Below are 13,929 nucleotides of genomic sequence, written 5' to 3' on the forward strand. Positions count from 1 at the left end.
CCTTTCCGGATGTGTAAGCTGCCCATGCCACACTCATGCAACCCCATACCATCAGAAATGCAGGTTTCTGAACTGAGTGCTGATAACAACTTGGGTTATCTTTAGTCCGGATGACATAGCGTCCCAGTTTTCCAAAAAGAAACTCAAGTTTTGATTCGTCTGACCACAGAACAGTTTTCCACTTTGCCACAGTCCATTTTTAATGAGCCTTGGCCCAGAGAAAACGCCTACGCTTCACAATCGTGTTTAGATATAACTTCTTTTTTGACCTATAGAGTCTTAGCCGGCAACGGCGAATGGCACGGTGGATTGTGTTCACAGACAATGTTGTCTGCAAGTATTCCTGAGCCCATGTTGTGATTTGCATTACAGTAGCATTCCTGTATGTGATGCAGTGCCGTCTAAGGGCCCGAAGATAATGGGCATCCAGTATGGTTTTCCGGCCTTGACCTTTACGCTCAGAGATTGTTCCAGATTCTCTGAATCTTTGGATGATATTATGCACTGTTGATGATGATAAATTCAAACTCTTTGCAATTTTTCCCTGAGAAAGTCCTTTTTGATTTTGCTTCACTATTTTTCGCCGCAGCATTTGGGGAATTAGTGATCCTATGCCCATCTTGCCCTTTGAGAGACACTGCCACTCTGAGAGGCTCTTTTTATACCCAATCATGTTGCAAATTGGTCCTCTAGCTGTTCCTTTATATGTACACTTTTCCGGTATCTTTTTCCTACCTGTCCCAACTTTTTTGGAATGTGTACCTCTCATGAAATCCAAAATGAGCCCATATTTAGAATGACATTTCAAAATGTCTCACTTTCAACATTTGCCATTTAAACTCTGAAAATGTATTTTGTTTGGTCTTATTACAAGATTTCATTTCAATATTTCATGGAGACTGCCCGGTACCAGGCATTGTTTTAGTGAAACCTTTGGAACCCGACCTCACCCTTCATTGGCAATGCCATCAACAATGTGTTTATTAAAGTAGTGAACATATGTATGTACCACACCCAAGACTCAGTGTGTATGCATGAGTCATGAACTTGTAAGCATCTGCAGTAGTCTAAAGTCAGACAAATGTTATATTATTTTCATAGGAAGTTCACACAGCAGACATTTATGGCATTATTATTGTGTTTATTACAGCAGTGAACATATGCATAAAGACAAATTAATACATTTCTCTGTACAGTTTTACAGAATGTCAGTGAAAGTGGATTTGATTTATGTCTATATTGATGTACACTTGGATGATGCGATATGGAAATCATTATAGAAATACATCTATGATTTAAATTCCATTTGATGGGGTTCATCAACAAGTATGCTTAAACGACAAACAGCATGTATGCATCAAGACAAATGAAGACATTTCCACATTCTATTGCAATCATAGCTTAGATACATACACACACACAATAATACACAAAATATTTTCCCTTAAAATCTGTACAATTTAAGCGTGTGAAAAACAAATTATGCTTTGTAATAGGATTATTTAAGAAATTAGCATGATTAACTTGCTATGTAGTGACGCCAGTCTGGAGAAACTACAGCTTTGTTGTCACAAAAAAGCTGAACCAAATTAATAATAATAGTCCAATATTAGTATTTGCAAATTCCTTCTTCAATTTTTGAGTTTATCTTAATAATAGCTTAGAATTGCCATTCTATATGTGCTGGACCTTTGGCCTTGATTATCTGTAAGCTATGTGTGACAACACTTAGTAGATTTAGTTCAAAAATAAAAAATCTAAGTGCACTATTTTCAAACAGTTGGGTTTGTAATGAGCCCTATCTAGAGTAAATCACCTCAAAAAAAGGGCTGTTTAATAGAAAGGAAAGTCTTTTTTGTGCACATCTTCAGCACCGGAGAGTTGTCCTGAATGTCCTCCATAACGGCTATACTGCTGTATGCATTTACAGCCTGTTTGTGTTGACTACTGAGTGAGTGGTACCACCGATTGAGAAGACAGTTGACTGCATATCCTTTGTCAAGTCACCCAAACCTGTAGAGGAATTGTATAGAAAAACAGAAAGAAAAATCACCATACAGCAGACAATGTCCAACAAACAAGCAAATTTCAAATATTTTGAAATGTTTATGGAAAGTTCGAGCAAACAACTGCTGAATGTGTGTGACCTTCAATCAGAAACTATCCTGCTTCTGTGTCAAAAATAGGCACATGGACAATTGTTTGTATTTTTTCACATCTTTTTAGTGATAGCATTGTTTCTTTACAATGTAACCAATTCCACGATATCATACAAAGGAACTAAAATGTGGATGGAGAGCTTGTGAAATTGTGATAGTTAAGCATTTCATTTGTGATTACTTCTGCAGAATAACATGGTGATCATATCATGATTCCTTTTTACAATAATATTGGATAGTCAGTTTCTCCTGAAAAAAAGGGATTGACACAAATGTCAGATGATGTTCATCCTTTTCTTACCATCTGCCCATGCTCTCATTTCCAGGTGAAGGTGAGCATTCAGGGTTTCCAGGTCCCAAGGGGGATCTATATAGCTTTAGAAGTCTAAAATGATGAGAAGAATTATTATTATTAGTATGAATCATTATTTGTTATCTGATATTTTTATCACCATAATAAAGTTTATACTGTTCAGTCCTGTCCATTTTATGTGAAGCCATTAACATGTTTCTTGTAAATAGAAACATTTGTCTTTCTTAGGTATTTCTATTTAATGTAATTATTTGCCAATATTAAATCTTTTTGATGCTTTGAATGCATAATTATTGCACCGCCAATGAATAATAGATCAAAAGATAGAACTACAACTGCCATGGCTTCGTCTGGTCTTTTATCCAAATACTATATACTGTATGATTGCACATCTACATAGCATACCAACTACTTCTCCACTTCCTGCCCTAAGATGGAACCAGCAGCATTGTGATGTTCTCTGCTCAACGTGCCTGCAGACAGCCAACTCCAGTTGCTCCTCATAAACCTTCTTGCAGGATTTGTGGGAATTCTCTCTGGCTGCCAACCAAGCCCCAACACAAATGCATATTCCAATAACCTACATTGTCGAAAAATCGTAACTGACAAATGATCATTATGTCATGATGTAAGAATTGTATCAAATAGGTATATGAAAAAGGAAAGAATAATTTGTGTTCAAATAACTATACATTCTGAAATGTATTCACATCCCGACCACTTTCAGATCTAAAAAAAACAAGAACAAATGGAACTAACATTTAAGATTTGACACGGATAAAGGTAACTTGGTGTACAATACATAGTTGTGTATTTTGCCATTCATGTGTGAATGTGTAGATTCTAGAATACCTTGCAATACACTTTAAACAGTAATGTTTCCTTCAACCAATATGTAAGCATTGCTGGGGTGCAGGCAGGACAGCTAAATTGCTCTTGCACATGGACTCAATTTCATATTGAACAGCAACATTTTGGAAGTTTAAAAGGCAACACATGCACCATTAAATTTTCAAGACATACTGTAAGTGACATACCATGTCCAATAATGATGCATACAAAACTGATTTTTATTAGGTTATTCCTGAAGGAACATTTTAGGCAATGAACAACAAGCCCCATTTTTAAATTAATTTACATATTTCTAATTCATTCTTCAAGAAAAGAAGAAGGCTCCCATGAGTCCTTCCATTTGGTCCCACTGTAAGAGACAACGTTTTGAGTAAAAATTTACATTTGCTGAGTGACTCTGTCGGGCAAGCAAACTGTTATATCACTTTATGAAATATAAGAATTGAAAATATTTTAACATTTCAGTGAACTATTGACATTGTTACTGTTACCCAAATATTAAAACTGTTGTATATGGTCTGTATGTAATAAACCGTCGATTAGTACACGTACCAGGTCTTGCATGGAACCCAACGAATGAGGACCTCCTCTGTTCCCTATAGAACAAACAAAAAACAAGCATGATCACAACACAACTTTCCACAACACAAAATCCAGCCATGTGTGCATGGCACAAATCTTGCAATTGTGATGGTAAAATGTACAGTGGTAAAGTCCTAACATATCATGTTATGTCATCAAGTAACCTTTATTTAAATACTGCTTATTTACAATATAAATTGTGTAGCAGCTCTAGAAAAACGGGTGGCAATGTCCAGCATTATTAAGTTCAGTCTTTATTGATTAGTTTTTACTTAGTTCATCTGTCAAAACAGCAGCTTTGAAGAAAACAATGATGTCATGATCCAGCTCAGTAACAATCACATGAATACATTGTTGGGGCCAAATGCGTTTTTATTAAATACAAAGAATTCAAAGTGATTCAGTTTCAATTCATGTTAACTTCACATTCAGCATGTCCAGAGTGTTATCCTTTTTTATCTATGCTCTAACATTTTCAGGGCTTCTGCAAGTTTCAACAAGTAAAATTAAAGATATTTAAGACAATTTTAAGACCATTATTAATTAAATGTAAAAATGTTTTAAAGGTTCATGTCAATACTTGCAAAAGGTATGAAGGCTATGAAGGAAAATCAAAGTATGTTAATTTACAGAACAGTGTGTAATCGTAGGTTTCAACTGGTCAGACAACAACAAAGGCCTAGAACAACTAGCATTAAATAAACGGCAACATAACTACACAGTCAACACATGAGGTCATGGGATGATCATAGTGATGTCACTATGTTATTATGTTAGTAATATGTTAGCTCAATGTGAATTTATTTTATTGAGTCACCATTATGGTGATCAGTGTATGCTTTAGCTGGACTATTCACCCTTATCTTTTACATAATAGTTTTTCTTTGCCTGTTGTCATTGTTGGTTTATGAATCACAATTGTTATACCAAAGAAAAAACCTGAAGTTAATCCAATCTGAAAATACTGGGTAGAGTGGTTCATCTCATGTTGTATTTTTAGTCTGGTTATCAATTTTACAATTTGACGCTAAGCAGTGTTGGGGCAGATGAGATGGTTTGAAGGATTTTAAGCAGATTTTTTAAGTAGTCTATGACTGCAAGTACATCGATATAATGCAAGACTGTGTGAAAATGCTTTGGAAAGACAAACCTCTCTCACTCTTTTTTTCAAAACCTTGGAGTAATCAAAGTTGTTTTGGCTCACTCTCCTACAGCATTCTGGACACTCATCTGAAAGATAGGCAATATTATTTTGAAATAAGTATATTGCTACAAATAAAACCAAACAGCGACTGCAGAATCAAAGAGTAGTTAATAAATCATATTAATGTACATTTACATTTATTCATTTGGAAGACGCTTTTATCCAAAGCTGTTAATGCAAAGCTCTTACCAATGGGCTACAGGAAAGCTACTGATGCAAATGTATATACAGAAAATGTACTTAACACTTTTTCTTTTTCTTGCTGGCTTCCATCTGTTGGACTGGATCTGTATCAAGACATCACACTTTATTATACAGTAAGTTATTACTTCTTAAGAATGTCAAGAGTTCAGACACACTTTACTGAGTATTAAGGACATACAGTGTACTTCATTTCTTGGTCTATTTTTGGCCTTCTGGGCCTGGGGTCTTGTGGCTTCTGATGAGCCTGTGATATCAATACCGGTAGCTTCTGGGGGGCTCGTGGCAGTGGCTTCTGGAGGGCTGGTGGCTTCTTGGGGGCTGGTGGCAGTGGCTTCTGGAGGGCTGGTGGCTTCTTGGGGGCTGGTGGCAGTGGCTTCTGGAGGGCTGGTGGCTTCTTGGGGGCTGGTGGCAGTGGCTTCTGGAGGGCTGGTGGCTTCTGGGGGGCTGGTGGCAGTGGTTTCTGGAGGGCTGGTGGCAGTAGCTTCTTGGGGGCTGTTGGGAGCGGCTTCTGGGGGGCTGGTGGCAGCAGCTTCTGGGGGAATGGGGGCAGCAGCTTCTGGGGGGCAGGTGGGAGCGGCTTCTGGGGGGCTGGTGGCAGCAGCTTCTGGGGGAATGGGGGCAGCAGCTTCTGGGGGGCTGGTGGCAGCAGCTTCTGGGGGGCAGGTGGGAGCGGCTTCTGGGGGGCTGGTGGCAGCAGCTTCTGGGGGAATGGGGGCAGCAGCTTCTGGGGGGCTGGTGGGAGCGGCTTCTGGGGGCTGGTGGCAGCAGCTTCTGGGGGAATGGGGGCAGCAGCTTCTGGGGGGCTGGTGGCAGCAGCTTCTGGGGGGCAGGTGGGAGCGGCTTCTGGGGGGCTGGTGGCAGCAGCTTCTGGGGGAATGGGGGCAGCAGCTTCTGGGGGGCTGGTGGCAGCAGCTTCTGGGGGGCAGGTGGGAGCGGCTTCTGGGGGGCTGGTGGCAGCAGCTTCTGGGGGAATGGGGGCAGCAGCTTCTGGGGGGCTGGTGGGAGCGGCTTCTGGGGGGTTGGTGGCAGCGGCTTCTGGGGGGCTGGTGGCAGCAGCTTCTGGGGGGCTGGTGGCAGCAGCTTCTGGGGGGTTGGTGGCAGCAGCTTCTGGAGGGCTGGTGGCAGTAGCTTCTGGAGGGCTGGTGGCAGTAGCTTCTGGAGGGCTGATGGCAGTAGCTTCTGGAGGGCTGATGGCAGTAGCTTCTGGAGGGCTGGTGGCAGTAGCTTCTGGAGGGCTGGTGGAAGTAGCTTCTGGAGGGTCAGTAGTTTCTGTGCTACTTGTGGCCTTCTTCTGTCTTTGACAATGAACTTGCAGACAAGACAAAGATCAAAATTAAGAACTTTGCATATGACTAATTATTAAAAACACAAAGATGATCTGAATGCAAGTGTAAGAGGCTAGTTTTTATAATAGAATTGGTTTCTACATTACATGTGTGTTGTGTTATGTTATGATTGAAAAGAGCCATTAAGGATCTACAGTATATGTCAAGAGATCTAGTCATCAAGGCAATACTGTACTTAGCTTTTGATCAGAGCATTCTAAATTTTCATGATTATGACAGGGGGATAATGCTAAAGAAGCTGCAACTAGTTGTATATAAAGAGGAGGTATCCAACCCCAAAATATTAAATGTATTCTCATGCTTCTATCACTTTTTAGAACCAAATTTCTCCAAAGGTGTTTAAGGTGAAGTCTCAACAGGATAAATAGTCAAGCAGAGTTTATACTTAAATTAATATTACATTTTCTGTTTCTCCCACAAGACAACATTGGTGTTTGTGGAGGAGGCTGAAATTTTCCTAACTAATTTATGAGAAGAAGACTGTTCAAAGCTGTTGTGGAGAGGGAAATGTAGTAGATCTTTCTTTTTATCTACGGTAAAAGTTTACAATAGAGTTCCTCATATCTTCTCTGTCTCAAACTGATTGTTTTAAGGAAATGGAGCAAAATCTGTGATTAAATGGATACATAAATGAAACAATAACGAGATTACATCCAGGTCTCCTGAGCTATCAATGATCTGGCCCATGGCCAAAATTTAAAGAACGCTAGCTTCAGAACATTGTTTCCACAGGAAGATCAATTCTTACCAAAGGCTATGAGCCAGAAAGCATAAACTACATGTGCAGTATACTGCCCCTATCAGGAATAGGTCGATCATTTTTTACCCTTAACTTAAATCAGGGGCAATTCATAGACCTAAAACATGTCTTCTCCCATCAATTGTAATTATTGTCACAAAACAGTCTGCCTAATACTGTTTATCTATTTTGTTGACTTCAGGCAATAGTATTGTTTTGCAATAGAGCCACCACATGCTGCTTTATCCTATTATGGCTAAATGTAATGGTTCACCCTTTGCATCCATATGAAAAATAAAGAGAATGAAACATGTGGATTATCAGTGTTTCCAGATTACAGACCTTAATATTAGTAAAAAAAACTTACTCTTTAGCACTGCTTCATACATCAATTTAACCCTCTGAAACAAATCGGGATCCAAAACGTAATCCCCTCCAAGGATGGCATCGGCCACCAACTTTCCCTTTAATTTCTTTCCCAAAAGTAGTATGGGGAAGAAATCAAGGGCAGCAAGTTTGTCAAGCTGAAATAAAAACTTTAAATTAAAAAAACATGCATAGAATGAATCAATTTGACTAAAATATTAATTTCATTTCATTTTTATGGTCATTTGAAAAAACCTCTTAAAATGTGCCACTTATACATAGACATGGGCCGCATACCGGTTTCAAGGTATACCAAGGTTTAAAAGAGTTAGGGTTTCAAAACCACAAAAAAATTATGTGATACAGTTTCTAAGGTAAGAGCTGTGTTTGCATAAGAATAGATTGTTTAATCATGTAATTCAATGTTTGATGTTTATGTCTAATATATATATATTTTTTAAGAATATTTTAATTTTAAGGCTTTATTTTTACCCCACACACAAGTTATGGTTCAAACTGAAATAAATTGTGTCCAGTCTCTATGTATATGCATACATTTGAAGGTAACACATTTTAGTGTTGTAATAGCAATACCGTGAAACCATGGTATTCATTGAGCAAGGTTATTATAGCACCAAAATCTCATACCAGCCCATGTCTACTTATATCAAGAAATTAATTACTACTGGTTTGTAACTAAATATTCACCAAAATGCTATCACTAACATATTTATTTCTGCTTCATCAGCCATGTTTTCATCAATGTATTTTTCCCGGGGGGGGAACGGGACGGCCTCATGGCGGGAGGATCCCGTTGCAGGAATTTATTCACTCAAAACCAGTTGATGGAAACACATGTGATTCATATTTTCTTTTTTTTTCACATTTCATAAAAGTTTACTTGACAGCTGCATGGAAACATGACAATTGACCGTTTAACTTTACTACGTTTGAGTTGACCCCATGAATCACCCTATTTGTATGCTTATTCCTGACCTAAACTTACCATTACATGGCAGCTATTAAGTACAACTGTCCTGTTGTTGTTTTTCTCGATTGACTTCTTCCATTCAGCCTTCTTATTTTGAAAGTTGCATCTCTTTTTTGCAACTTTTGTTTTGTACGGCTGGAGTTGTTTGCAAAGTGGGCATGTCTTGAATGCAACACTTATCAGGGTGTTGCACCCGGGGCACAATTTCTGTGTGTTTCCCGGCATCTCTAAATAGAAGAAAAAAGTAATACAACATATTTTTGTACCATATGATCCAGTAAAAAGGGGTCAAATTGTTACGTTACATATCATTATAACATAAATTAACTTTTTAAAATGAGGTTGTTACTTTAAAGTCCAGCCACATGGGCAGTTATCTTAAGCTCGAGCACCACTCATTCTGTGGCAGGTACGGCTGCTACATAAAATGCATGTTCAATACATAAATAAATGTAGTAATATGTACTCATATGCAAGCATGGCATTGGCACAAGTTGGTGCTACATGGAAAGACTAACCTGATATGTCAACGTTTCACTGTACGTTTTTGAATTACCTGTAGTCTGATTAAAAGTATTTTAAAATGTAATTTAGCCTAATTACAACTATGCCAATAGACAAATACAACCAATTTTCATTGGTTAATGGAAAAGTGTTTTAAAGCTTGACGTTTTGCAGAAAATCTGAGTTATATTTGACATAAGAATACAAACTGTATTAAGGGATTACATTTTATGGAACATATTTTTCCATAATTATTTATTAAACCTAGTCTGTGGGGTAAAACGACCCCAGCAGGTATCACTGATAGTAAGTATGTACATCACATCCTTTCTTATTCCATCATGTAGTTTCTCAGGTTAGAAACATTTTCATATAAATAAATAAATAAGTTATTTCGGCTTAGTGCTTGTCACGTATGTAATGTGTTGAAAAACAAGTTAAAAACAGGGGTCACGCATGGATAAATGCATAACATTATAATACCACATCAACTGGGACGATGAATGATGCATGCGTTTTAAATTACTTTTTAACTTCTGTTACTATTATATTTCGTCTTTTCACGTAAACATTTCAAATTGACTTCGATGTGTCCACATTCAACGATGTCTGCAGATTAAGACTACACCAACAACTGTAGGTTTTGACCTAAGTGTGATTTTCAGTTACAAAGATTATCCTTAAACTGGACATGAGTAACTTACTTATAGCGCGCACGCGCGCGCGCGTGAATTCAGTTCACTGAAGACTCGCTATGAACGGCTCATTTGAATCATTGAGTAGTTCATACAATCGTAGATGAATCATTTGGCGTGATTTGCGAACCGATTTACCCGGTTCGTTAAAAATAATCATTTCTTTCATGAGGGGCACATCGTAATTTCTTTATTTCCAAATAAGGAGTAACGATATGCTTTATGTAATATAGCGGAGTAAAAAGATAAAAACGTCATTACTGTCCACCACTGCGAACAATAAACCGAATTATAAAGCGATCTATTTATATTTTCAAAGGTCGCCAAAAGCTTTATTAAGCTTACCGGATAACAAGCCACATAGCTACTAAATCTACCGCAGAATTCGTAACGGTAATTGTAAAAAAAAAACTTTAATTGTCGGCGGTGGCTAACGCTAGCTAAATTACTCATGCGTTAGCTTCACTTAACTGTCCTACTGGCGTCACGGGCAGTCGAATGATTCTAACGTTACAGTTTAGTTACCATTAGAGCAAACATGTTTCAGTAAAACAACGTGACACTTTACAATTTCACTAAAATAACGCAGACAGCATTAGGATAATGTGATATACTGTACATACCTCTGACGCTCAATCGTGTTGTATGTGGAGTCGACCGTCATCGATGTGTCACACAGAGGTCTTCTCTTTAGCGCCCCCAGTGGACTTTCGTGTCGTAAAACTGTAGAAATATGTACCTGCTAGAACGTATTTAGTGGCGCTGCAAAAAGTGTGCAGAGGTACGTCTTACCCATGAGACCAGGTTGGTATATTCCATCGCAACCTCTTCACCATGGTCAAGACTAGATTAATAGCTGTCAAAGGTTATCAGGGACAAGATTGTAGACTGACACAATGCTTTGGGCTACATACAGAAGCTTAATGAGAAGGAGACAACTGTTGGTGTGATTATTTGGAAATGGAAGAAATCAACAGTAAAATGATCCAGAAAAGGCTTAGGAGAAAGTGCTGTGGTCAGATGGAGCCAAAATTTACTCTCTGTTTTTGGAGGGAGAGAAATGCTGACTATGACCCCAAGAACACTGTCTCTTTAGTCAAGGACATTATGTTTTGGGGCATTTTCTCTGCTATGGGAACAGTATGCCTTCACCAGATTGGGGAGGTGAGGGACGGTTCCATTTACTGTTAAATCTTGGACGAGAACCTCCTCACCTCAACAAGAACACTCAAGATGCGTAGTGGATCGGCCTTCAACATGACAGAGACCTAAAACATATTATTAAGACCACCAAGGAGTGGCTCAAAGAGAAGCACAATGCAATAGAAATCAAAGACTAAACCAGTTCTTCATTCTTCCACCTATGCACCTTTCATGCAGTTGAATTAGTACTAAACAAATAAGTACTAATTCAAGAATGCTTGAAGAGCATTACAAACTGCATAAACTAAGATTTACAGCGGGTCCTTACCAGTTTGTAACACAACTAACAGAATGTCAAGTAAACAACAGATGATCATTAGTTCCTAGGACAGACGCAGACGTCACGTTCAGTGAGAGGAATGAGTGAAGTGAAAGTTAACAAAGTAGACGCTTGACACACTGCATTGAACCGTGTATAGGAGCGTGTTACAACACGTGTTAGCAAAAATGACAACAAATTACTTCACTGCTACACGTGAATGACACGTGACGCCTAACTGGACGCTTCACTGATGCACGTGATTTACGTGACGTCTACGTCACGTCAACGTCTCGTCTGCGTCTTGAATTCAATGCAATAAATAGCAGAATAAAAAAAAAGTTAAGACGTGGAGTTAGACGTTCAGTGACACGAATGTGTGCTGCAAAGTCATGTATTTGGACCCTTAGGAACGCCATAAAAGGAGCGCCATATTGGAACGCCATACAAACAACGCGTTCTCTACGCGCAAAGAACGCGTACTCTACGCTATGGAACGCCAGGAGGGTCAAAAACGTGCGTATTTTAACGCCTTAACAACGCGTAGAGTACGCGTTGTTTGCGCGTAAAGTACGCGTTGTTTACGCGTAGAGTACGCGTAGTCTACGCGTGAAAAATCGACGCGTACTCTACGCGCAAACAACGCGTACTCTACGCGCAAAGAACGCGTACTCTACGCGCAAAGAACGCGTACTCTACGCGTGACGTCAGACGTCAATTTCGCGTGTTTTTGAACCATCCGGCCACTTGCCCAGTTTGGACGTGTAAGCCTGATGAGTTCCCATTGGCTGCCGAGCGGAAGGGTTAAACCATTACTGTAGGCCTAGGGGCATTGCCTTCAATTTCTGACTCCCTGCCATCACATTGCATGTAACATGCGAAAGATCCTCTTATCTATTTATGTATCCAGTTATCTAATATGCTATTAAATATAGATGTTTTATAATCTTTTTAATCGTTTACTGCCGTGTCATGTTAGTAACCGTTTAAGCAGAGACAATTAGTTGATAAAAGACACAAGCAATGTGTCAGTTCAAGTGGTGTAGGGGTTAGAGTCGTTGCTTTGTTGCAATATATTTTGGTGTCTGGGTTAACGTAGTATCGAAACCTACTCGTCGCTAAAACTGATCCTCCTTTAACAAAATTTGTTTTAGAAATCCTCTAGCCACAGTTTTAAGCGCTGTCCATAGATATATACGTTTTAATTTTTTAACTTCACGAATCAGTAAATTTATTCATGTTCAATAATTTATAGAATTGTAGGTTTTATAGTCTTACTAATTTTCAAACCTTGGCTACAGACCTTTTTTATTTCTTTGCAGTTAGGAAGAATAGGTTTAAAGTTTCATCATACTTGATGAAAATAAAGTAATGTTTTACAATACAATTTAATTGAAATATAAGATAAATAAAAGTGAATTCATAGAAATCCGTTTTTTCTTTAAAAATACATTAAACAAATATAAAAAAAACCTCATTGTCGCCTGAACACATAATTTGTAAGCGTAGACAAATTACTGCTTTCATAAAATAAGGACATGCTGGCCCATCAATAATAGTCACAACAGCTAGCATAAATGTTTAGAATGAAAAAGTTTACATTAGTTTTCATGAATATTCATTTGAACGAATATGACCAGTATGAATAAAACTAGTTTCACACTTAAGAATCTAATGTTTGGTCTGGTTTTCTATATCTTCTACAAAAGGTTTGTCTGTAATTTAAATTATAGAGGGATAAATAAATTTCTTCTCCAAAGAAAATCAGCATTACAACATTTCTGATGTGTTATGAAAATATAATCCCCACATATTACCCACACAAAAAAAAACAAGAGAAATAAGTAGGTATAGGTTAAACGGTGCACACACAACACAGGGTTGTATATGAATATTTTCTTGTCTCTACTCAAATACAAATAGTCAAATTCATTTTTCTTTTTGTGTTTTGTGTCGGTGTGCATATGTGGTCGTGTTACAATGCAGTGGAGCAGCCAATATACAAACCTGCGTAATCGATGTGCACAGAACAATCCCTTGTTGTGCCATATATATATATATCTTAGTTTATGTGCTGTGAGATGGTGGGGCTTATCATTCATACATTTTATCTTGATTTAATCAATCAACTAAAATGGTATTTTATTTAAGAATTTGAAACGACAAAGGAGGAAGTCAATAAAAACCCCAAACAGTTGAAAGTCCCTCATAACATTTTGTCATGAATTATTGGGGTGTGGTGAGAGACAGATTCGGTCCGATAATAAAATTAGGCCGATATATTTGAGCCGATAAATTATGATTGACTTCTTCTGATTGAACCACATCGGGTTCACGATGCTCACATTTAAAATCCAGTACAGTCTAATTTTTCTGTCATGATCATTTACTTACTACTATTAGAAAAACATTGTTTGTGTAGTAGATACAGAATGTAGATATTTATAAATGTGTAAATTGGAAACAAAAGCATACTGTTTAATGCCGATTGCTATCTGAATGCTTTCTGTCT

General features: G+C 38.2%; 1 protein-coding gene across 1 annotated transcript; it reads right to left on the reverse strand.

Annotated features, from left to right (window-relative positions):
* Nucleotides 1–1,371: 1,371 nt before the first annotated feature.
* LOC130417434 (proteoglycan 4-like) lies at nucleotides 1,372–10,851 on the reverse strand. The gene is made up of 10 exons (XM_056742996.1): nucleotides 10,579–10,851; nucleotides 8,772–8,983; nucleotides 7,767–7,923; nucleotides 6,215–6,622; nucleotides 5,493–5,819; nucleotides 5,356–5,397; nucleotides 3,877–3,920; nucleotides 2,878–3,052; nucleotides 2,461–2,544; nucleotides 1,372–2,013 (listed from the first exon to the last, which is right to left on the reverse strand). Exons 2-9 carry the CDS (start codon nucleotides 8,979–8,981, stop codon nucleotides 2,537–2,539), a joined length of 1,371 nt encoding a protein of 456 aa, XP_056598974.1. The 5' UTR covers nucleotides 8,982–8,983; nucleotides 10,579–10,851; the 3' UTR covers nucleotides 1,372–2,013; nucleotides 2,461–2,536.
* Between the last annotated feature and the right edge of the window lie 3,078 nt (nucleotides 10,852–13,929).

The sequence above is a fragment of the Triplophysa dalaica genome, chromosome 3 (genome assembly GCF_015846415.1).
Source record: "Triplophysa dalaica isolate WHDGS20190420 chromosome 3, ASM1584641v1, whole genome shotgun sequence".
Taxonomy (NCBI): Eukaryota; Metazoa; Chordata; class Actinopteri; order Cypriniformes; family Nemacheilidae; genus Triplophysa; species Triplophysa dalaica.